The 26,263-nt window shown below is 46.5% G+C and overlaps 1 protein-coding gene across 10 annotated transcripts in view; it reads left to right on the top strand.

Annotated features, from left to right (window-relative positions):
* The window catches only part of SORCS1 (sortilin related VPS10 domain containing receptor 1), a 955,194-nt gene that overhangs the window by 432,265 nt on the left and 496,666 nt on the right, over positions 1 to 26,263 (top strand). For all 10 annotated transcript variants that reach the window (XM_073553077.1, XM_073553078.1, XM_073553082.1 and 7 more), the window contains exon 3: positions 22,880 to 22,979. In XM_073553077.1, the coding sequence (XP_073409178.1) occupies positions 22,880 to 22,979 (100 nt within the window). The remainder of the gene's footprint in view (positions 1 to 22,879; positions 22,980 to 26,263) is intronic.

Genomic DNA, 26,263 nt, shown 5'->3' with positions numbered 1-26,263 from the left:
TTTTTTAAATGTGAGGAGCCAAGGCCAAGTGACCAATGGGTATGAATAGTACTGCTAGCAGCATGGTAAAAATTCCACCATAATCACCAAAAATGAGGCTTACCAAGGTAATAGGGGCATCAGAGAGGTGATCCCAGGGCCAGATGTCCACCCCGACGCGCGTTTCGCTGGCACAATGCCACTTTCTCTTATTCATACACATTGGTCACTTGGCCTTGACTCCTCACATTTAATGCTGGCATGTATGTAGGGGTGTTTCTCCCTTTCTTGCCTGTATTGTCTTGGTGCACTATGGTTACTATGTTATTGTGTGATTTTTTTACATATGTGTTTTTCTACTGAATAAAATTGATGTACCATTTTAATATTAATATCGCCTAGTACTCCTTTATTCTCTGGTTTTCTCATGTTATTTGGAGTTGGTGTGGTTTGTGTTAAAGGAGACTCACCACTGGGTGTTTTCTTCCCTGACATTAATATGCTACTGGGTTTGCTATTCACTTTTCCACATTTGTATCACAAAGGTCATGTCACTGTGAGGTGACGCAAAAACCAAGAGTGACACTCTTGTTTTTTGCGTCACCTCACAGTGACATGACCTTTGTGATACATTTGTGCATTCAGAATGTAGCCCGCTCCTTTATAGGATAATGGGCTTGGGTATAGTGCTTACTACTTTTCCACGTTTGCAGTTCTCTGCAACTCACCCCAGCTGGTGCGAAACAGAGGTCTATAAATTTTCTGGCACACTGGGTGTCTACTTATACTTCCCCACATGGGAGGCAGCTGACCCCGACTGGTGGTAAATAGGGGTCTTTATACCCTCTGGCTCACTGGAGTGTAATGATGCTTTACTATATGCGCAGTCCTCTGCAACTGACCCCCACTGGTGGGAAACAGAGACCTCTGGCACACTGGGAGTCTACTGACATTTCCCAACATGTGAGGCAATTGACCCTAGCTGGTGGGAAACAGAGGCCTATATATCCTCTGGCTCACTGGAAGGGTACTGACATTTACCCCATATACAGCTCTCTGCAACTGACCCCGATAAGTGGAAAACAGAGGCCTGCATTCTCTCCTGCACTTTGGAAGACCACTGATGCTTCCGGACACGCGGAGTCTTACCCATCCAAGGCACTCAGCGCTCTGCACTTTCACAGCGTTCAAGCACCGCATGACTACAACCCCCTTGGGTATTACTTTGGACGTTCATAGTTACTTTTACACTCACACAGGAACATGGGGGCAGCCAAGTGAGGATCGGCGTGAGCTGCCGACTCTGTAACCGCCCAGTAATGTCTCAGTTCTGTAGTTTGCTTCCACAGTCTGATTTCCTCCGGTGCGGTGCCTTTTTGTGACCGTTGACTCCAGACCTCTTGACTTCACCCCTACCCGCTGCTCAGTAACATTACATGGCCGATTATCAGGATTTCCAGATGACTGGATGTGTACAGAGGAGTCCTTTATTCTCACCTGATAAGTTTCCATTCAGCCCATTTTTTGGTGTTGTGCCTAAGTCCACGGTCACATATTCCGCCACCTTCGCCGCTCCCTCCATGACACGTTACCTGAGGTCAAACGTCAGGGGAACTAATGACCGGACCTCACTGTTATTATGGCTTCAGTATAAATACGACATTTTATGGTGGCGGGATCCCCAGATGTGCGGTGATAAATACATCTCTTCCGCACGGGTGCACGGCGGCGCAGAACTCTCTGCTTCCATTGATATGAGAGAGCGATGAAACGACGTTCTGCTGAATTATTCATCTGAAGATCCTGAAATGCCACAGGTACGGGGAGCGAGGCTGCAGCATCGGATTATCCCTCATTTTAAGCCGCTGACAGTTAATTTGTTTCCAGTAGTAAAACTGCTGCTGTCGGCAATGGGGAAGGTGACTGCAGCAGAGCTGGATCCTGACACAGTGTAACGACGTGATCCGATGAGGAAGGGGTTACAGGAGCCTGTACAGTCCTTAGAGCTTTTAGTTTATGGGGTAGACGGCTTCTGCTGTAGTTTGGTAAAGATGTAGAGGAGCTGAGTTTGTCATTGAACACTTTACACATATGCAGTATATACAGTTGTGTGAAAAAGTGTTCGCCCCCCTTCCTGATTCCCTATTCTTTTGCATGTTCGTCACACATAAATGTTTCAGATCACCAAACAAATGTAAGTATTAGACAATGATAACACAAGTAATAACAGAATGCAGTTTATAAAGGAAGGTCTCTATTATTAAAAGAAAAAGAAATCCAAACCTACAGGGCCCTGTGTGATAGTGATTGTCCCCTAAACCTAATAACTGGTCGGACCACCCTGAGCAACAACAACTGCAATCAAGCATTTGCGATAACTGGCGATGAGTCTTTTACAACGCTCAGGAGGAATTTTGGCCACTCATTGTTGCAGAATTGTTGTAGTTCGTGCATGAACCGCCTGAATAAGCTCGTTACAGCATCTCAATCAGATTAAGGTCAGGACTTTGACTAGGCCACGCCAAAGTGTTAATTTTGTTTTTCTTAAGCCATTCAGTGATGGACTTGCTGGTGTGTTTTGGATCATTGTCCTGCTGCACAACCCAAGTGTGCTTCTGCTTGAGGCCAAGAACAAATCGCCGGACATTCTCTTTCAGGATTTTTTGGTAGACAGCAGAATTTATGGTTCCATTTACCACAGCAAGACTTCCGGTACCTGAAGCAGCAAAACAGCCCCAGATCATCACCCTACCACCACCATATTTTACTGTTGGTATGATGTTCCTTTTCTGAAATGCTGTGTTACTTCTACGCTAGATGTAATGGGACATACACCATACTCCAACTTTTGTCTCATCAGTCCACGGAGTTTTCCCCTCAAAAGTCTTGGGGATCATCAAGATGTTTTCTGGCAAAACTGAAACGAGCCTTTGTTTTTATTGCTCATCAGCAGTGGTTTTCGTCTTCAAACTCTGCCATGCAAACCATTTTTGCTCAGTCTCATTCTTATGGTGGAGTTATGAACTCTGACCATAACTGAAGCAAATGAGGCCTGCAGTTCTATAGATGTTTTGTGGGGTCTTTTGTGACCTTTTAGATAAGTTGTCACTGGGCTCTTGGGGTAAGTTTGGTTGGCCGACCACTCCTGGAACGGTTCATCACTGCTCCATATTTTCTCCATTTGCGAATAAATAATGTCTTTCACTATGGTTTGCTGGAGTCCCAAAGCTTTAGAAGTGGCTTTATAACCTTTTCCAGGCGGACACATCTCAATTAATTTGTTTCTCATTTGTTCCAGAATTTCTTTTATATCTAGCTTTTGAGGAGAATTTGGTCTACTTCACTTCGTCAGGCAGGTCCTATTTTAGTGCTTTCTTGACCGAGAACAGGTGTGGCAGTAATCAGGCCTGTGCTTGGCAAGGGAAGCTTCCCAAAGATGTAACAAACTACAGTTAATTTATGTTTTAAGGGGGAACAATCACTCTTTCACACAGGGCCCTGTAGTTTGGGATTTATTTTTCCCTTAATAATAAAGACCTTAAATATATATATATATATATATATATATATATATTTATCTAATGACTACAGTCAGTACCCCAGAGCCTATAATAAGGTCCAATATTACATGAGGTAAGGCCATCAGAAAACACCCTGAAATATTATGCAAAGATTAAATGAAAACAGCTAATTATATGGCTTATTAAAGAGGGTGTATAGAATTAGATGTTATAGATGACAAATAATACTAAGCAATTTATTAAAGGTAAGATATTTGTACTGCTAACGCTACTAAATAAGCAATGTAAGCATGTAGAGGGTAAGGCATATGAAGGAGACAGATGAGGAACACTCCACGTGTTTCGCCACTAAGATGCGGCTTCATCAGGAGCAAGAATGTAAATGCCTATGGACTGTAAAGTCATATAAATTTTTCTGGATCGATATCAGCCGTGGGAGGTGGCACTCTGTAAAGAGAGTATATGGGAGAAATCACATATGCGCGTCCACACATCAGAAGTAAAGACAAGACACCAATAATGAGTACAACGCATGCACAAGCCCCTCGGTCTGACCCGGCTATCGAGGGGCTTAGTGCATGCAAGTAACTATCCAGGAATAAATTGCACAAGTGTGTGACAGTGCAATTGTCATGGTCACGTGTCTCTGGACGCAGATGTTTCCGCAAGGCGAACCCATAACACACGTGACCCTGGAAACACCGCCTCCAGTGGGGCGCATTTAAATAATAAAACGTGCAGGTGGATACGCCGCCTCCACCTGGCGAATTTGGGAATTACACGTTATACATAAAATCTGGAAACCCCGCCTCCAGTACGGCGAATTTAAATAATAAGGGGGACCTGGGAAACATCAACAATGGTGGGCCCTGCAATAGGGAATGGGGGACGTGGAGACCTCCTAAGCTCCCCTGAGCAGGTGTCCCTGCACTCCTAACGTTCCCTTTGCCGGTTTCGCACCGGGCGCCGCACGCGTACCTCAACGCCCTAGCTCGCCCTGAACCTAAACCCTCACTAGGTAATAGGTCGGTGCGGAAACTAATCCCACCACTGCACTAATAACACACATGAGGGAAAGAGACAATACAGGGGAAACACCACTTAGCATTGCTCTGTTGCGTACGCTCCTAGCAACAGAGCCCACCACCTGCGTGCATCTTCTCCTCCACCTGGATCCATCACCATAACAGGATCCTTCACCTTATTGCAGCCTCGGAGCAGAGTCCACCACCAGTTGCAGCTGCTTAGTACCAGAGTCCCAAGGATGAGTTCAGCTTCTGACACGAAGTCAAGCATGCTTGAGTCCAGCTCAGCAGCCAAGTCCCACATGGTGAGTGCCACTCTCCATAGTCGCCACTCCACCAGTCCATGCAGACACTTCCCGCTGACACCATCACTGCGACCCCACCACGCCATGCCAGCCCTTCGTCCAGACACCATAGCTGAAACACGTCCCCCCTGGCTAAGCTGCGCAGGTCTCCTCACCAGCTCCATCCTTCCTCCAGGCTCTCCCCCAGAGTGAAAACAAACTCACAATATCACAGGCAGTGATTGCACACCCCTAGCACACCTTTATAGGGTGTCACACCTGATCCATAATTAAGTGCACAAAAACCTAAAGTGCAATACCACTAACCACCACCGGGGACAGTCAAGACACCTTGGAACTTTCCAAAGTAAAAAAAGTTCACCCAGTGCAATTTAAAACTGTCAGATCATGACAGCAATGATGCCTTGCACACGTGCGTAAGAAGCGTAGCACGGGAAGGGCGGCAGCTATGACCGCGCCGCCTGCCCACACAATGAAAGTGGGTCTAAATAACGGGTCATTGGAAAGGTGTACAAGACCCAGTGTAGAGAGAACGGAGTAAAAATCCACAAAATGAAAATGACATCCACAGCTATACACTAACAATATAACATTTATATACCCGCCAACTATCCCAGCGTAATAGTATGGCTCTTATACAAAAGCCAGTCGTCCGCCCCGTCCCGCAGCTCTATATGTGCACACACAGAATGTAATGACCAAAATATAATTAATGATAGTATGAAGTAATATAGAGCCCATAGTGCATGGGCAAGGTTCAGTATATGATGGGAGATGTGTCAGTGATGAAGCACAAGAATCCATCCACAAAATTGTGCAACACTCCGCGTATACACCGAACGCTACTTCTGAGCTTCTACTGAGCAGAAGTGCGATGATGTGAGTAAAGCAAGAAATATAAAGTGTGCAATAAGCAAAAATAAAGGAAGTTCGGCAAACATGACAGCGCCAGCGCTAATAAAAAAAAATTATGTTTATGCATTATTGCGCTCATACGCAGGATCAGTTACGCTTGGAGGCCCATTGTGCAGGTGAACAGCAAAGCAACAATTTACTAATAAAACCAGAAATAAAAAACAGGAAAAAAGACTCATGAACATATAATAAACACTTTTTTGCATCTGCCGGGTGACTCGGCCAACACCTCTTGATACGCAAGTGCGAGACATAAGTGTCGATAATGAGAAAACACTCATGATAGATATGGCCACGGATACAGGTGCACAAATAATGTGGATAATAGTCAGATTTTATTAAAATGAAGAATTACTGTTTATATAAGACGGTGATAATAGAGTATATAATAGAGTTTTTGGCACAACAACCTCACCAAAAACTTCGACAAGCATCCAAGGTCGCAGAGCGGCGTTAGAAGAAAACACGCCTGCCAGACGACTTCACTGTTTGAAAACAAGCTACACTTGCCTTCAAACTAGCCCTCACCTCTGCTAACCAGACCTATTTCACAAACCTTGTATCTTCACTATCACACAACCCAAAACAACTGTTCAGCACATTCAACTCTCTCCTCCGCCCACCACTGCCACCTCCAACTCCCCTCATCTGTGCCCGAGGACTTTGCCACCTACTTCAAAAACAAGATCGACCAAACAAGGCAAACCTTCACAGTTCCACCACCCCAATCACTCCACATACCAGACCTCTGCCCTTCCCTAATAACCTCCCTCTCCAACATCACTGAAGGAGAGCTCACTCATCTCCTTTCCAAATCAGGCCTCACCACCTGTGCACTTGACCCCATCCCTTCCACCTGCTCCCCAACCTCACTAACATGATCATTCCAGCCCTAACCCATCTCTTCATCCTATCCCTATCTTCTGGTATCTTCCCCTCTGCCTTCAAACATGCCACCATCACACCCATCCTCAAAAAAACAAACCTTGACCCAACTACTATGCCCAGTTATCGCCCCATATCACTGCTCCCGTTTGCTTCCCTTGAGCAGCATGTCCATGCTCAACTTTCCTCCCACCTCTCATCTAACTCCCTCCTTGACATCCTCCAATCTGGCTTCCGCCCCCACCACTCCACTGAAACTGCCCTGACCAAAATTACTAATGACTTAAACAAAGCCAAAGCTAACAGACAGTTCTCCATCCTCCTCTTTCTGGACCTGTCCTCTGCTTTCCACTGTCCACCACTGCCTACTGCTACAGATTCTTTCTTCCCTTGGCATCAGAGACCTTGCCCTGTCCTGGATCGCCTCATACCTTTCTGACCACACATTTAGCGTTTCCCACTCCCACACCACCTCCTCATCCCACCCTCTCTATGTTGGAGTCCCCCAAGGCTCTGTCCTGGGGCCCCTACTTCTTTCCATCTATACTCTTGGCCTAGGACAGCTCATAAAGTCCCATGGCTTCCAGTGCCACCTGTATGCAGACGACACTCAGATCTACCTCTCTGGCCCAGATGTCACCTCTCTGCTGTCCTGAATCCCAGAGTGTCTATCAGCCATATCCTCCTTTTTCACCTCTCGCTTCCTAAAAATCAATGTAGACAAAACTGAACTCATTATCTTTCCTCCATCTCGCGTATCTTCCCTACCTGATCTATCTATTATGGTAAACGGCATCACGCTATCTCCCGCACCTGAAATCCGCTGCCTTGGAGTAACTCTCAGCTCTGCCCTGTCCTTCAAACCACACGTCCAAACTCTTGCGAAGTTGTGTCGCCTCCAACTCAAAGATATTTCCAGAATCTGTCCCTTCCTCAGCCTCCAATCTACTAACACTCTTGTACATGCCCTCATCATCTCCCACCTTGATTACTGCAACACTCTCCTCTGTGGCCTCCCTGCTAACTCTCTTGCACCATTCCAGTCTGTCCTCAACTCTGCTGCCCGACTAATCCACCTCTCTCCTCGCTACTCCCCTGTTTCTCCCCTCTTCAAATCCCTCCACTGGCTCCCAATTCCCCAACGAATCCAGTTCAAACTACTAACACTGACCTACAAAGCCATCCACAACCTATTCCCTCCCTATATCTCTGAACTAATCTCCCAATATCTTCCCTCACGTAATATTTGATCCTCCCAAGACCTCCTTCTCTCCTCCACACTTATTCGTTCCTCACACAACCGCCTCAAAGATTTCTCCCGAATATCCCCTATCCTCTGGAATGCCATGCCTCAACACGTCCGATTATCCACCACCCTCGGATCCTTCAAACGGAACCTGAAAACCCATCTTTTCAGGAAAGCTTACAGCCTGCAATGACCATTCTGCCGCCTCACCACCGCCTGAGCCGCCGCCTCATCACCACCAGAGCTGCCGCCTCATCACCACCAGAGCTGCTGCACCCCCGACCTTCTGTCTCTTCCCCACTATCCCGTAGAATGTAAGTCCGCAAGGACAGGGTCCTCTCCCCTCTGCACCAGTCTGTCATTATAAATCTGTTTACTGTTAACGATATCTATAACTTTGTATGTAACCCCCCTTCTCATGTACAGCACAATGGAATTAATGGCGCTATAGAAATAAATAATAATAATAAGTGCATGCAAACATAGAAGTAATTGGAGGTCCCTGTGCAAGAACAGTATATGGACCCTCTAAAGTCCAAAAGCTCCTCATAATTCACAATCCCACCTGCTTCAGAGCTGGTTGTTGCCCCCGACCTCTCGGGTCCCTGGCGAGTTGCACCAGTGATACGTCCGCCCCTAGTATGGAGCTGTCTTGGTATCTTTAGGCACTGGGTACTAGTATTATTTGGGCAGATATTTGGCGCCTGTGTTAGTATTATGCAGACATTGTACATTATATGGACACTCTGTATCAGCATTACATCGGTAGTTTGTGGACACTATATTGGTATTATTAAGGCATGGTATGGTGGTATTTTTGTCTCTCTATTGGTAGCAGGATATTTTGGTATATTACATTTGGAAACGTACGGTTGTTATATTCGGGCGCTGTATGTTAGTATTACAATGTGCGGCATTAATTAATTTTCAAATGATCACTGCGTTAATTGTATTTGGCCAATGTATAGCACTGTTTGATCAGCATAGAGAGGACCTTCGCCGAATTGATTGGGACAATGTCCTCAAAAACAGGAGCACAGAAAATAAATGGGAAATATTTAAATCAGTTTTACACCCCCACTGCGAGCTAGCCATACTGTACAGAAATAAAAGGGCTAGGAACAGGAGAACACCAATGTGGCTAAATAAGGATGTAAAAAGGGCAGTAAATAACAAGAACAAGGAATTTAGGAAGCTAAAACAAGAAGGCAATGAAGAAGCATTAAAAAGTTATAGAGAAAAAAATAAAATGTGTAAAAAACAAATACATTTAGCAAAAGTGGAAACTGAGAGACTCATTGCTAAGGAAAGTAAAAGAAACCCCAAACTATTCTTTAATTATATAAACAGTAAAAAGATTAAAATTGATGGTGTCGGCCCATTAAAGAACAATGAGGGTGAAATCAGAGAGTGATGTGGGAAAAGCAAATATTTTAAATACTTTTTTCTCAACAGTGTTCACACAGGAAAAGGATTTGCCAGGGGAAATGCAGAGTGATAATGTAAACTCCCCATTAAGTATTACCTGCCTAACCCAGGAAGAAGTGCAGAACCGCCTTAGTAAGATTAAAATGGACAAATTGCCAGGCCCTGATGGCATTCACCCTCGGGTATTAAGGGAGTTAAGTAATGTGGTAGACAGGCCTCTATTCCTTATATATAAAGACTATAGAAACAGGGTCTGTTCCTTTTGATTGGCGGCAAGCAAATGTGGTACCAATATTCAAAAAGGGGTGTAAAAGGGAACCTGGAAACTATAGGCCGCTTACATCTGTTGTGGGTAAAATTTTTGAAGGGTTTCTAAGGGATACCATTATGGAATATCTCAATGTTAATAAATGTTTAACTCCATATCAACATGGATTTATGAAGGATCGCTCCTGTCAGACTAACCTGATCAGCTTCTATGAGGATGTGAGCTCTCAAATGGACCCAGGAGAATCATTGGATGTCATTTATCTCAACTTCTCTAAAGCATGTGACACTGTCCCACATAAAAGATTGGTAAGTAAGAGGAGAAAGCTCGGGCTAGGGGAAAATGTGTGTAGATGGGTAGGGAGCTGGCTTAGTGATAGAAAACAAAGAGTGGTTACTAATGGGGCATCCTCAGATTGGGCCAGGGTTACTAGTGGGGACCACAGGGGTCTGTATTGGGCCCCTACTGTTTAATATATTTATTAATGATCTAGTGGATGGCTTACACTGTAACATATCAGTATTTGCAGATGATACAAAACTATGTAAGGCAGTTACCACAAAGGAGGACAGTTTGCAACTACAGACAGATTTGAGTAAATTGGAGAATTGGGCTGAAAAATGGCAAATGAGGTTTAACCCAGATAAGTGTAAGGTTATGCACATGGGAAGGAGAAACAGATGCTACAATTACTTACTAAATGGGAAACTGCTGGGGAAATCAGTCATGGAAAAAGACTTAGGCATCTTAGTCAATAAGAAGCTAAATTGGAGTGCCCAGTGTCAGGCAGCTGCCACCAAAGCAAATAGGGTCATGGGATGCATTAGAAGAGGTCTGGGGACACGAGATGAAAACATAATTCTCCCTCTGTACAAATCACTCGTCAGACCACACTTGGAGGATTGTGTGCAATTTTGGACGCCGGTGCTCAAGAAAGACATTACTGAACTTGAAAGGGTTCAAAGGCGGCTACTAAAATGATAAATGGAGTTGGTTCACTACAGTACCCAGAAAGGTTATCAAAATTAGGTCTATTTACTCTAGAAAAGAGAAGACTTAGGGGAGACTTAATATATATGTACAAGTATATCAGAGGGCAATACAGAGATCTCTCCAATGAACTGTTTGTACCAAGGACTGTGACAAGAACAAGGAGGCATTGTCTTCGTTTGGAGGAAAGACAATTTCTGCCCCAGCATAGAAGAGGGTTCTTCACGGTAAGAGCAGTGAGGCTCTGGAATTCTCTTCCTGAGGAAGTGGTGATGGCCAACTCACTGAATGAATGTAAGAAAGGAATGGAGGCTTTTCTTGTGAGGACCAGTATAGAAGGTTACGAATAACAGAATATTATAGGTAGATGGGTGACCCAGCTTAGGGGAAGGAATTTTTTTCCCTATGGAGAAAATTGGCTTCTACTCTGTGGGTTTTTTGCCTTCCCCAGGATCAACAATACAGAACAGCTGCACTAAAAATAGGCTGAAGTAGATGGACATAAGGTCTTCCTTCAGCCTTCAAAACTATGTTACTATGTTACTATGTTATGTTATCTGGGCACCATCCTGTACGGTGGTCCCTATCGCTGGACACCACAGTTTATAGATGCCATACACCATATGGGGGGCACCTTCAGAACATCCTGCAGGGGGCTTTATCCCGTATGAGGTGGACAAATCTATAAGTTGGTCTACAGGACTTTATAAAACTGTGATTTAGCCATAAATTGTCTTTGATGAATGATTGGGTGGAGCAGCTCTGGAAATACTGGAATCATCTTATCTGTGCACAGGTGGGGCAGAGCGAAAGATGTTATTGTTCTGATCCACACTTTGGTGTTTTGACCTCACACTTGCTGAGAGTCATGGACTGTGCAAAAGCCTCATAAATAGGTGGTACAAATAGTTGCACATCGCATAGATTGCACCCGAGTCACAGATTTATTTAGACTGATTAATCACAAAGCAAATTAATACACTTGGATGATATCAGTGGTCTGAAACCTGCGGCTCCCCCGCTACTGGATGACTACTACTCCCAGCCCGGCCGGATCTGTCTCCGTGCTTGCTTCTCGGGTAATAATTGTTGTGTGACCTATTTTTGTGACAGCTGAAAATATTCTGATAGTTCAGGTAATAAAATATTAATAAACTCCGAACGATAAATAGAGGAGGGGAATGTTCTCAGTGTTCGGAGAAGCAGCAAATCTTCCCAATGAGCCAATGGTGCGATCTCAGGACTTGTCATGACTAATCAGAGCTTTAGGCTACTTTCACACTTGCGTTTTTTTGCGCTGCGTGCGCAGTGCAAATGCGCATAAAAAACGCATCATCCGTTTTTAATGCATTTTCTTGTTTTTTGAGGATGATTTTTGCAAAAAAAGCATGCGTTTTTAAACGCTGACGTGCGTATAACCATGCGCACGTCAGCGCTCCCATAGACTTTAATGTGTTTTTGGGTGAATTTCGTGCACATGCGTTTTTTTGAGACAGGTCGGATGCACAAAAAAATGCAACAGGAGGCATTTTGTGCGCCCGGGCGCACACTACAAAAAAACGCATACGCATACAAACGTGTACAAACGCATGACAATGCGCACCCATGTTAAGTATAGGAAAAAACGCATGCGCATTTATGCGCAAAAACGCAGCGCAAAAAAGTGCAAGTGTGAAAGTAGCTGCTGCAGTGTTTAGCTCACAGAGCATTGTATCCACTTCACCTCCAAGCAGCTGCTGCAGTGTTTAGCTCACAGAGCATTGTATCCACTCCACCTCAAGAAGCTGCTGCAGTGTTTTGCTCACAGAGCATTGTATCCACTCCACCTTGAAGCAGCTGCTGAAGTGTTTAGCTCACAGAGCATTGTATACACTCCACCTCCAAGCAGCTGCTGCAGTGTTTAGCTCACAGAACATTGTATAACTCCACCTTGAAGCAGCTGCTGTTGTGTTTAGCTTACAGAGCATTGTATCCACTCCACCTCGAAGCAACTGCTGCAGTGCTTAGCTCACAGAGCATTGTATTCGCTTTACCTTGAAGCAGCAGCTGCTGTGTTTAGCTCACAGAGCATTGTATTCACATTAAGCAGCTGCTGCAGTGCTTAGCTCACAGAGCATTGTATTCACTTTACCTTGAAGCAGCAGCTGCTGTGTTTAGCTCACAGAGCATTGTATTCACATTAAGCAGCTGCTGCAGTGCTTAGCTCACAGAGCATTGTATTCGCTTTACCTTGAAGCAGCAGCTGCTGTGTTTAGCTCACAGAGCATTGTATTCACATTAAGCAGCTGCTGCAGTGCTTAGCTCACAGAGCATCGTATTCGCTTTACCTTGAAGCAGCAGCTGCTGTGTTTAGCTCACAGAGCATTGTATTCACATTAAGAAGCTGCTGCAGTGCTTAGCTCACAGAGCATTGTATTCGCTTTACCTTGAAGCAGCAGCTGCTGTGTTTAGCTCATAGAGCATTGTATTCACATTAAGCAACTGCTGCAGTGCTTAGCTCACAGAGCATTGTATTCGCTTTACCTTGAAGCAGCAGCTGCTGTGTTTAGCTCACAGAGCATTGTATTCACATTAAGCAGCTGCTGCAGTGCTTAGCTCACAGAGCATTGTATTCGCTTTACCTTGAAGCAGCAGCTGCTGTGTTTAGCTCACAGAGCATTGTATTCACATTAAGCAGCTGCTGCAGTGCTTAGCTCACAGAGCATTGTATTCGCTTTACCTTGAAGCAGCAGTTGCTGTGTTTAGCTCACAGTGTTACACCGCTCCGCCATACTCACCCGGCCTCCGCTCCCACGCCGCAGTCGCCCTCCGCTCCCACGCCGCAGCCTCTCTCCACCCGACGGCCGCGGCGGTCACCTGAGACAGACCCGCGACCGATGCCTTCCCTGCATGCTATGCGCATGCGCCATAGGCCGCGGCCGCGCCTCCTTCCTGCTTCTTATGCTCCGGCTGTGCCCTGACCCGGAAGCACATTTGGACCAATGGCTGACCAGACGGGGCCATATCAGGCCGCTTCCCCCTGAGGGAGGCGCCTGATCGTTGTGTTTCCTGACACTCTGGCCTCGCTCCATCGTGCACACTCTGCTCCTGCAGTTCCTGTCTCAGCTGCTCCTCACAGCATCTTCTCAGTCCTGCTACACGTGTTCCTGTCGTCCTACTCCAGTCCTGCCTTGTGTTTCTGCCGTCCTACTCCAGTCCTGCCTTCACTGTTCCTGCCGTCCTACTCCAGTCCTGCCTTGTGTTCCTGCCGTCCTACTCCAGTCCTGCCTTGTGTTCCTGCCGTCCTACTCCAGTCCTGTCTTCAGTGCTCCTGCCGTCCTACTCCAGTCTCAGTCTTACTCCGGTCCATCCTGAGCCGCCCCTCTCGGTACCGGCTACCGTGGTACTTGAACCCCTGGGCCTGCTCCTAACGGTCCCTGTATAGGGGTCGGTTCCACCTGGCAGCTCGCCCGGGGTCCCTCGGTGCCACGGTCCAGAGGGTCCACTCTCGGAGCTCCCGCTCCTGACCACCCACGCTAACAGTACGATCAGGCCATGGACTCCGCCGGTACTACGGCTGCTACCCAGAAAGAGTTGCTATTCCTACGGGAGAATCAGGGGCGCATTATGTCAATCATGAAGTCGATGGACACCCGTTTGTCGGCCTTACAGGTGGCCGATCCTGGAAATGCCACTCAGCTGGCCAGTCTCCAACAGGAGCTGGGCCAGCAGCAAGATACTCAAACCCACATTTTGTCCTACATGGCCTCCTTTGATAGTCGCTTGTCGGCCCTCCAGGCTGCCGCTGCAGTGCCGACTCCTCCCCCTGCGTCTGCTGCTCATCCGACGCCCCGCCTCGCCAAGCCGCCTCGTTTCACTGGGGATCCCAAGCTCTGTAGGGGGTTCTTAAATCAGTGTAGTCTCCACTTTGAATGGCTGCCGCAGCAATATCCCTCGGACCGGGCCAAAGTGGCCTTCATCATGTCCCATCTGGAGGGAGAGGCCCTTTCTTGGGTAAACCCGCTCTGGGAACGTGACGACCCGGTCGTTTCGAGTCTCCCGGTTTTCCTGGATACGTTTCGTAAGGTTTTCGATGAGCCGGGCCGGTTAGCCTCTCTCACTGAGTCACTCTTTAACTTACACCAGGGCTCTCTCACGGTCGGACAGTACGCTATTCGCTTTCGCACTATTTTCTCTGAGCTCGGCTGGAATAACGCAGCTTTGGTGGGGGCATTCTGGCGCGGTCTTTCTAGTAAAATAAAGGATGAACTCGCTGGTCGAGATACCCCGTCCACCTTAGAGGACCTTATCTCGCTGGCTACCCGCATTGACCTGCGCTTCCTGGAGCGCGCTCGGGAGTCAGTGAGAGACAGGCGCTCCTCCAGGTCAGTTCCTCCTTTCACTCAGTCGGCCAGCTCACGTTCAGTCGGATCTTCTTCCCTCTCTTCGGGTGAGCCCATGCAGATAGATCATCTCAGGTTGGCCGAGTTACGTCAGAGAGAGAGACGGGCACAAGGTCTGTGCCTCTATTGCGGTCATTCGTCACACTATATCCGCACCTGTCCTAAGAGACAGGGAAACGACTCCACCTAGGTCAGGTAAGAGAGGCCTTCCTAGGTGATGATGATGATTCCTCTCAACCCCTTACGATTTCTGTGCTTTTGGTTTCAGGAGGGAGGCGTGGTTCCGAGGTGGCCTACGTGGATTCGGGCTCAGCGGGTAACTTCATTCGGCCGGAAGAGGTAGACAAATACCAAATTCCTGTAGTCACTCTATCTAACCCAATTCAGATTGCCACCGTGGATGGCAAACCGCTACAGGTGACCGTCACCTTGGTCACTGAAGAGGTGGAATTGCAAATCGGAGCCTTACATCGAGAGAAGATAGCCTTTTACGTTTTACCTAAGCTCTCTCACGCCATTCTACTCGGTCTTCCATGGTTAAGGACTCATCAGCCTGTTCTCGACTGGTCTTCTGGGGAGATACTCCGCTGGGGGCACCCGTGCCAAGCTCGCTGTCTGACTCCTGTCCGCCTGGCGGCCGCTCCACGGTCACCTCCAGACCTCCCGGGTCTTCCTCCAGCTTACAGCTCCTACGCCGATGTTTTTGATAAGAAGGAAGCAGAGGTCCTCCCTCCACACCGGCCGTTTGACTGCCCAATTGAACTTGTTTCTGGTTCAACCCCCCAAGGGGCAGAATCTACCCTCTGTCTCCCGTGGAGACCACCGCCATGTCCGAGTACGTCCGAGAGAACCTCGCCAAAGGCTTTATACGGAAATCCTCTTCGCCCGCGGGAGCCGGGTTCTTCTTCGTCAAAAAGAAGGACGGGACTCTACGGCCATGCATTGACTATAGGGGCTTGAATGAGATTACCATCAAGAACAGGTACCCTCTTCCACTCATTCCGGAACTGTTCGACCATCTCAGAGGGGCTCGGGTCTTTACCAAGCTGGACCTCAGAGGAGCCTACAATCTGGTCCGTATCCGTGCAGGTGACGAGTGGAAGACCGCTTTCAACACTCGAGATGGCCATTACGAGTACCTGGTCATGCCCTTCGGTCTTTGCAATGCTCCTGCAGTCTTTCAAGAGTTCGTCAACGAGATCTTCCGGGATCTCTTGTACTCCTGTGTGGTCGTGTACTTAGACGACATCCTCGTCTTCTCGCCGGACCTCTCGTCCCACAGAAAGAGTGTCCGCCTGGTGCTTCAGCGTCTTCGGGAGAACCGTCTGTATGCAAAGATCGAGAAATGTCTCTTCGAACAGACCTCTCTGCCATTTCTGGGATACATTATCTCCGACGCTGGTCTAAGGATGGATCCCGAGAAGTTGTCTGCCATCCTCAAATGGCCTCGCCCCGTCGGATTAAAGGCGATACAACGATTCCTCGGGTTCGCCAACTATTACCGGCAATTTGTCTCCCACTTCTCCGCGATCACAAGACCCATTTCTGTGCTCACCCGTAAAGGGTCTACTTCCAAGGATTGGTCTCCTGAGGCAGAGGAGGCCTTTCTGTCCCTAAAACGGGCTTTCTCCACGGCTCCGGTCCTGCATCGCCCTGAGAGCGATCGACCTTTTGTACTCGAGGTGGACGCTTCCTCGACTGGTGCCGGGGCGGTGCTGTCCCAGAGAACCGCCTCCGGTCGCCTGCACCCTTGTGGCTTCTTCTCGAAGGCCTTTTCTCCATCCGAGTGTAACTACTCGATCGGTGACCGGGAACTTTTGGCCATCAAGTTGGCCTTGGAGGAATGGCGCCACCTCCTGGAAGGAGCTGTCCATCCTTTTGTCATCTTCTCGGACCACAAGAATCTGGCCTATCTCCAGTCTGCCCAGAGACTAAACCCTCGCCAGGCCAGATGGTCTTTATTTTTTGCCCGATTTGATTTCGAGCTCCGATTCCGTCCCGGCAGCAAGAATTCCAAAGCCGACGCCCTGTCCAGGGTCTTCCAACCACACGAATCCACGGAGGAACCGTCACATATCATTGATCCCACTAGGATCATCACCGTGGCTCCAGTGAACTGGTTTACTCCTCCGCCTGGCAAGACGCTTGTGCCAGAGAATCTCAAGCAAAAGGTTCTTCTATGGGGGCACTCCTCCAAACTGGCCGGCCATGCCGGAACTAAGAAGACCCTTGATCTTATCAAACGTCACTACTGGTGGCCCTCACTTCGCCAAGATGTACTCGATTTTGTGGCTTCTTGTCCATCCTGTGCAAAGAACAAGGTACCACGGAGATCTCCGTCTGGCTTGTTGCTTCCGTTGCCTGTCCCTACGGTTCCTTGGGAGAACATCGCCATGGATTTCATCACCGACCTACCCTGCTCTGCGGGCTGCTCAGTCATTCTGGTGGTGGTGGATCGTTTTTCCAAGATGGCTCACTTCATCCCTCTGCCCGGTCTTCCCTCAGCGCCGGAGCTGGCCGAGATCTTCATTCATCAAGTCTTCAGGCTTCATGGACTACCTCGACGCATTGTGTCTGACCGAGGGGTTCAGTTTACCTCCAAGTTCTGGCGTTCGCTTTGTAAGCTTATGAACGTTTCCCTCGACTTCTCCTCGGCCTACCATCCACAGTCCAACGGACAAGTAGAGCGTACCAACCAGACGCTTACGGGATACTTACGCCACTTCTCTAACGCCCACCAGAACGATTGGGTCAGCTTACTCCCCTGGGCAGAGTTCGCTTATAACAACCATGCTGGTGAGTCTTCGGCCAAGTCTCCGTTTTTCATTGTTTTTGGCAGACATCCTGGTGTCCCTCTTCCGATAACCCCTGCCTCTGAGGTACCCGCGGCCAATGCCTTGTCCTCGGAATTTTCTAAGATTTGGGCTGAGACCAACACATCACTCAAGAGATCCGCTGATCAGATGAAGAACTATGCAGACAAAAAGAGGTTGGATTCTCCTCCGTATCGTGTTGGCGACAAGGTCTGGCTCTCCTCCAAATTCGTCCGACTAAAACTGCCCTCCTACAAGTTGGGTCCACGCTACATCGGTCCGTTTGAAATTCTGGGACGTATTAACGAAGTTGCCTACAAATTGAGGTTGCCTGCTTCGCTCCGGATCCCGAACACCTTTCACGTCTCTCTCCTGAAGCCTGTGGTGCTGAATCGTTTCCATTCCTCGCTTGATCTTGGTCCTCAGCCGGTGGGTGCCAACGACGTTTTTGAAGTGCAGGACATCCTCGCTGTGAAAAGGGTTAGAGGTAGGACTTTCTTTCTCGTTGATTGGAAGGGCTTTGGTCCTGAGGAGAGATCCTGGGAGCCTCGGGAGAATATTAATGCTCCCCGTATCCTCAAGAGGTTTCTTGTTAATCTCCGGGGGGGGCGGCTTAGGGGAGGGGGTACTGTTACACCGCTCCGCCATACTCACCCGGCCTCCGCTCCCACACCGCAGTCGCCCTCCGCTCCCACGCCGCAGCCTCTCTCCACCCGACGGCCGCGGCGGTCACCTGAGACAGACCCGCGACCGATGCCTTCCCTGCATGCTATGCGCATGCGCCATAGGCCGTGGCCGCGCCTCCTTCCTGCTTCTTATGCTCCGGCTGTGCCCTGACCCGGAAGCACATTTGGACCAATGGCTGACCAGACGGGGCCATATCAGGCCGCTTCCCCCTGAGGGAGGCGCCTGATCGTTGTGTTTCCTGACACTCTGGCCTCGCTCCATCGTGCACACTCTGCTCCTGCAGTTCCTGTCTCAGCTGCTCCTCACAGCAGCTTCTCAGTCCTGCTACCCGTGTTCCTGTCGTCCTACTCCAGTCCTGCCTTGTGTTTCTGCCGTCCTACTCCAGTCCTGCCTTCACTGTTCCTGCCGTCCTACTCCAGTCCTGCCTTGTGTTCCTGCCGTCCTACTCCAGTCCTGCCTTCACTGTTCCTGCCGTCCTACTCCAGTCCTGCCTTGTGTTCCTGCCGTCCTACTCCAGTCCTGTCTTCAGTGCTCCTGCCGTCCTACTCCAGTCTCAGTCTTACTCCGGTCCATCCTGAGCCGCCCCTCTCGGTACCGGCTACCGTGGTACTCGAACCCCTGGGCCTGCTCCTAACGGTCCCTGTATAGGGGTCGGTTCCACCTGGCAGCTCGCCCGGGGTCCCTCGGTGCCACGGTCCAGAGGGTCCACTCTCGGAGCTCCCGCTCCTGACCACCCACGCTAACACACAGAGCATTGTATACACTCCACCTCGATGCAGCTGCTGCAGTTTTTAGCTCACAGAGCATTGTATTCGCTTTACCTTGAAGCAGCAGCTGCTGTGTTTAGCTCACAGAGCATTGTATACACTCCACCTTGAAGCAGCTGCTGCAGTGTTTAGCTCACAGATCATTTTATGCACTCCACCTAAGGCCTTATCACCATGTCCATGTTTCACATACATGTTCTATCCGTATTTTTCAACATGTACACATTATAATCTATGGTACCGTCCACATGTCTGTTTTTTTCATGGGCAGTGTCTGTTTTTCTCCAGTATCACAGATTAAAAGAGCAAATACAAGTCTATGGGTCCAGGAAAAACACATTCAGCACATGAATGGCTTCAGTGCACAGTGTGTGCTGTCCATATTTAACATTGCAAAGGATAAAAGAAGCTTTGTCATTTATTTATCCATCTATTAAAAAAACTGATGACTGATAGTAAAAACTGACACTCGGACCAAACACTAATCCAAAACACTAATGGCGCTGGTACCTGTGGAGACACAGGGGTCAGCGGAATCCCTAGTCCTCTGCCCGAAACCGCATGGACCAGGGCTCATCCCACTGAATACGCACTCTCCTTTCCCCGTGGGCATAATACTACTCAGACAACACAGAGTGAAGATAAAACAGTGTGGCAATTCTTTATTGATCCACAAAATCAAGAAAATAACACATAGAACAGTCCCAGCAAAATATCTCAAGATGGTGCAAGTTACAGAGTCTCACCATTCCGCTGACTCGCTGTGACTTCAGTGCTTCCAGGGCTGACTACCCCACCCGTGGCACACAGAGAGGAGGTAACGAAAAGCGTAGGACGATGACAGTCCATGGAGGTACAAGTTCAGTTGACTGAAGGGTCACAACCTGGCTGGCTTCAATTATCCTGCATCTCTAGTCAACCAGGATAACAGCACAATTGGTTACATCAAATGTCAACTTACAAGTTAATATTACAGGCTTTTACAAGCCAAAGTCTGTGTTTTCTTGACAAATCAGAAAGAAACACATAAATTCAAAAGTCAACATATAGATAACAGTCTATTCCTCCTGGTTTACTGAAAACAGACATCTGGTTAATTAAGATAAAATACTGTGTCATCACAGTGCCATTTTTCACAGAATGTGTTAATGAGGCCCACAGGTAAGTGCACACAGTGACAAGTATCCACAGAAGAGTCCTCAGAGCCATACATCAAATTGCCAACTTTTTAAGAAAGCTTCATTACCAGAGGCCGGGAAGCACTGAGACGTACGAGAAAGCCCTGCTATTAAGTGTCATCAGTGAGTTTTAGCAGAGTTTGATCAGTTTTTTTTCACTAATGAGAAGAAAAAAAGTTTCTCCACCTTCTATCAGTCAGTGAAAAAGGAACAGCAGGCGGATGTCTTCCAAGGGCCGCCTAATTTGTTTTCTTCTTGATCCATAGACATTCATTGCCAAATTTCATCCAATATCGGACAGTTTTGCATGCACCACTGCAATAAATCACTCACGTGTGAAGAGCCCCAAAGACGATCATAGGCACAAGTGCGATCCGGGAAAAACATGGACATCACTCGCATGTTAAAAACTTACGTGTGAATGAGCCCTACAAGTGTTTTAAAAGTTTACAATTAGTTTCTAAAATGTATCAAAAATGGGACACATTTCCATTGACTTCCGAACTTCTCCACCCTCACACTCCTCCCATCCTCTCCTCCTCCCGATTTAGGTTCTTCACAGCTGAAAATATTCCGTTCACTTTGAGCTCAATGACTCGATCATCGTGATTTCTATCGACATTCTGAAGATCTCACTCAGAACAGGTTATTGGAAAAAATAAAAAATCACCTCTGAATTTTTCCGTATACTGCGGGGGGGGGGGGAGGAGAAATTAATAGGGTTCCTTGACTTTGCCTGAGCAGAACAAGTAAGATTACCGTCTTAGAAATGTCATTTACACCAGGAATAGTAAGAACTGTCAGCGTCTCATAATGAAGTAATTTAAATACCGGCGGCGGGTCTTACAAACATTTGATAAAATTGTGTCTCTGGCGGCTGTAATGTTACATGTGCCAGCTTTATCCGGAAGGTTAGTCTCGGCTAGGTCTCCGCTCTGGCATTAATAGAAGATTTTATTCACAAAAGAACTCCCACTAATGATTTTCTAATAAAAGTTTGCTTTTTGGGCTCTCGCTAATACCTTCCACGCTTAATACGGTCGGATTCTTTCTGGCTTTGAATTATACGCTCGAGTTATACACGTCGGACTTAGCAAGGAAATTTTAATAAAGGTGTTATGAAGTTGTGAGAACGTCGATAAGTTATATACAGGAGCATAAAAAGTATAAAAAGTGGACTCGTTTCAAGAAGTTTCTGTTGAGTTTTTGATGTTTTTTGCCTTTTTTTTATTAAACCAATCTTTTTATTTGCGCCTTTTCTGAAGTTTATTAATTTATTTTATGAGAGTTTGATATTTTTTTTTTTCATTTCATCACCGTGGCAGTAGTTTCAGGTTTTCTAGACTTTCACCTTTTTGCCATTTTTAGAAAAGTCACAAAATTTGTTGCATATGTAACCCCCCCCCCCAAGTCATTTCACATATGGCAGAAATTTTTGCTGCTTTTTTTGAGAAATGCAGTAGATATTCAAAAAAAAAAAAATGGCTGTCAATAGGAAAAGAACAAACCGTTTTAACTTCAGGCAAAATTCATAAATCGTGCGCCATTTTGAGGAGTTTAGAACTTAAAAAAGTCAACGAATACCATAAAAAAAGAAAAAAAAGAAAAGTGACTTCAACAATCGTCGAATGATGAATCGGTTCCTACATTCCCAAAACTTATTTAAAAGTAACATAAAAAGAAAGTCATAAACTTTCAAAAACATTATAAGATTACATCTCCAAACTATTTCCTAGGCCGAGTTCACACAAGCGTCATCTGCTTTCCCTCAATGGTTCTTGTACTTTTAGCAGCAAAAGTAAATCAGTTTTTGGCAATATTTGCACCATCCAAAATACTAGAACCTTAGAAAAAAAAAACTGATAAAAAATTTTTTTTTGGGGGGGGGCGGAATCAGATTTCAATAAATATTTAGCATTATTTGCTTTTAGAGGTTTCATTGTTTCCTGCACATTTCTAGCTGCGCAATGAGTTAACTGAGCTCTGACAGTAAACCCATCCATAGGCCTCCTTCACACGTCTGTTATTTATGTCCATATGCGGTCCATTTATATATGTATTGTATTCAATGGTGGAGCACATGTCAGGTTTTTCACATGGACTGCGTGTCCTTGTGAAAAACCCGCAGACACGTCCTTATCTTAAACGCAGCACAGACAAAACGCATGCTGTACACACTGATGACACACACCGTGACACGTACCAGCACCTGGAAAAAAGCGGTACAGTTCGCACTTTTCCCAGGCACCGGGTACGGAATCCTACTGCCATCATTGTCACCTGGTCTCCCTGCGATCAGCAAGACCAGGCAAGTCTGATGACAATTATAGTCGGCTATATTGACCGCAGTGTATAATGTTTTTATATTCTGAGTTTTTCAGCTGTATAGTAATGTGTAAGTCTATTATGTTTTCTGATTTCTCAGCTCCTTGAATACATTTTCGGTAACATTTTCTCTGGTTGTAATTTCCTTGTACCTTTTGGTTTCAGGTCGACAGACTACGGGACGACTTATGAGAAGCTAAATGATAAAGTCGGATTAAAGACCATTTTGAGCTATCTTTACGTCTGCCCTACAAACAAGCGTAAGGTGAGAATATCCCTTAAATATCCCGTTATTTAGGGCGACTTTGCCTGAATAACCTTCTCGGCTCGCGGAGTCTATTACTGTTGACACAAACCTTATGACTGCAGGGAAAAAAAAAAAAGGCTGTAGAAAAACAAATGGACGTGGAAGCAATTCTCCCTGCGCCCAGCCACCGCTGATGGAAGGGCTCGTTAAGATTTCGGAAGCGGTGCCATAAATAGATGTTTCCGGAGGTTTACACATTTACTCTGACACTCTATTACCGGGAAAATGGCCCTTTAGGTTTTCCTTTTGATGAAAATGTTACTTTGTTTCTTCTTTTATTCTTCTTGCAGTTTCCTTAAAATTAGTTTAGATGATACCAGCCTCGCTCTACCTAGACGTTATCGTGAGACTCCACTTCTGATTGGCTTTGTTACTAAATCTCCAGTTTCTGATTCTTGATACATAGGATTTTCGTGTTTTGTGATATTTAGTTCACATTTGAAAACTTTGCTATACTGTATCGAAAATCTGAGGCCCTTTAATTAAGACTGACCGTATTAATGAAGGGTCCACCGGAGTAAGATGCCCCAAATTCATTAATATGCCGTGTGCCACCGCCAGAAATGTCATTTCGGTCCTGTCGTAATTTATGCTGTACGTACGTGTGCCGACTGGGGGGTTGTCCCATTTTCCACCGCAGACAGACTTGAGACAGACACCGATGTGCGTTCAACAGGTCCTTCTTTATTGGCCGTTCTCGCGACGACTGCAGCACCACACAGCAGCTGCACGACAGCTTCCGCACACAGGCCCGGGTACCTTCACTTTCTTCCTTTTCCTAATTGACGTCCCTTGCGGCTCTTTCACTGTGGCTGCCCTAGGCCTACCACCACAGCGCTTCACCCGTCTGAGTCCGTCCGTCTGGTACCCCCGGGCCTTCTCTTTCCTGTGGCTCTCCTGTCAGGGCCACCCCCCAACCGTCTCTCTTCTCAGTCCCTGCTGGAGCTTCTTCTCTGCCCGTCTCTCCCTTCAGTCTTCCCCTGTCCTGAGCTCCTCTCCCTGGACTGACTTCTTCTGGAACTCTCTTCTGGAACCCCTTCTTATATTCCCCTCCCTGGAAATTCCCCCTCGAGAGCTCCTGTAACTCCGCCCCCCATGACTCTGCGGTTTCTTAACCTTAAGCTGATGTTAAGCCCTTTCCTCACTACTCCCTACCTCCATCTTGTGGCCAAACTTCAGTACTACACTGTCTTCTGTTTCTGCTGTCCTTGGTCTCCCCCTAGTGGCCAAACCCAGTACTTCACTGTCCTTTACTATCTCCAGCTGTCTCCCACCTTCATATACAACAGTCCATGTCTAGCACATTGTTCATTTACCCTCCTGCTGCAGACAGGTCCATAGGTCAGTCCACTTCCCCTACAACGCCACTTATTATGTGGTACAAATTGTACCAATTTTGTCGGTAGCTTTGTCACAACTCAATTTTTTCAATCTTTTAGTGTTGACGCTGGCCGAGAGACTGGGGTAAAAGCAGCAAAAGTTTCTGATTTTTGTGTTTCTTTAATTTGGAGAAAAAATTAGCAACATCTCTAGATGCAACTTACTGCCAGGTGCACCTGCCCATATATGGTATGAATGCACTAAAATTATACCCTTCTGGAAAATGATATATAGTCACATAAAGAAGGTCTTTCGAACAATACCCCCTCTGACACCCAAACAAATCCTCTTGAATGTTCGTCCTGAGGTCAAATGTGATTATATCGTGAGCTCTCATTTACTTAACGCAGCTAAAATTCTCATCGCTAGACATTGGAAGGATACTGGTCCACCTTCCTTATCAGAATGGGTTAACGAAGCTAACAATATATATTCTCTTCGACTAGCTCACCGCAAACAAGACAATTTAAGTGGAAGATGGCACCAATGGTTTATATATCAAAACAAGCTCTAACGAAAAGAATTCTAATGCAGCATACTATTTATGCTTTATATGATTATATATACTTCGTTTTCAATAATTGTGTGAAAAGAGATAGAGGCTCTCACCCAATGGGACTACCACCCCCACCCCTCCCATTCTTCCCAAACTTTACCTGAATCCATGTGTTTTCCCTTCCCACTTCTTCTCCTAATCCTTCCCTGAATTCCTTCATTAAAGAAAACCTGAATGTTGATTATACTGACATGTATTTTGATAATATCTTTGTAACAGCATTCTTAAATAAAGAATTTATAAAAAAAAAAAAAATTAGCAACAACGGCCGTTCTCCCCGTCAAGGCGTGCATTACAAACTCGATTTTTTCTCTACAGCTTGTAAGTAATCCTATCAAGCTGGATCTGCTTGCAGCATTAGACATAGCACATAGGGGCAGCGGTGTGACAGTGGTGGTGGTCCGAGTACAATTTGTCAATCAGGAGCACACTCCCCTCAGCAATCGGGGAAACTTGCTGGGGAGTGATGCACTTCTAAAAAAAAAACAGTCATGAGAACAACTCTTTAAACAAGCAATATAGTGGCCAGATATTAGGGATCAAAGGTCCAGGTGGTGGGATTCTGCTCTAATGGAGGGGAACGCCATGAAGTCTAATTTACAAAAAAACGACTCATGTAAGAACTGTAGTATCCTTCTAATCTATCGGGGATCTCCTATGAGTGGTGGCCTAGCATTAAGAGTCACGCACAATGTTGCCACCATTAACGAGCAGCACCTGTGTCTGACAACTCACGGATAGCGTCTAACGAAAAAAAAAAATAAGAAGAATGTTACCTATTTTTCATTGGGGGCTCCCAATTTCCAAAAAATGTGACCACATTTCATTGGTGATTTTTAACTTTTTTTTTTCTTTAATTGTGAAATAGTTTTTGGGATTGAAACACTTCAAGTTACTTTAGCTAAAAAAAATCTGCAGAGTGTAATAATATCCGACCACTTATAATTTAGGGGATTTAGGGTGGATTTGGATTATAGAGAATCCTTACGGGTTCCTCCCACAGTCATGTATCCATTTGAAGTCTTCCCTAACTTTTGAAGAACTTTTTTGCATTTTCTTATGAAATGGGATCAATTGAAAGCTCCCAAAATCCTTCTTTGTGATCTGGTCATGACTTCAGGGGCAATTAAAGCTGGGGCAGGTGCAACTTCAATTTAGCTCTAGAATGGCCAAAGAAATGTTTTTTCTTTGCCGTCAAATCCCTTCTTGCCGGTGATCGCACGGCCCTGTGCTGTACAAGTGCAGTGCCACCTAGAGTCTCAACCATGATAACAACCTTACTGGGGCAGCACGACCTTTACCGGTA

The sequence above is a fragment of the Dendrobates tinctorius genome, unplaced genomic scaffold, assembly GCF_039654945.1.
Source record: "Dendrobates tinctorius isolate UK_male_01 unplaced genomic scaffold, ASM3965494v1 ptg000196l, whole genome shotgun sequence".
Classification (NCBI taxonomy): Eukaryota; Metazoa; Chordata; class Amphibia; order Anura; family Dendrobatidae; genus Dendrobates; species Dendrobates tinctorius.
Note: the sequence above shows the minus strand (reverse complement) of the source record. Positions and strands in the feature narration are given on the sequence as shown.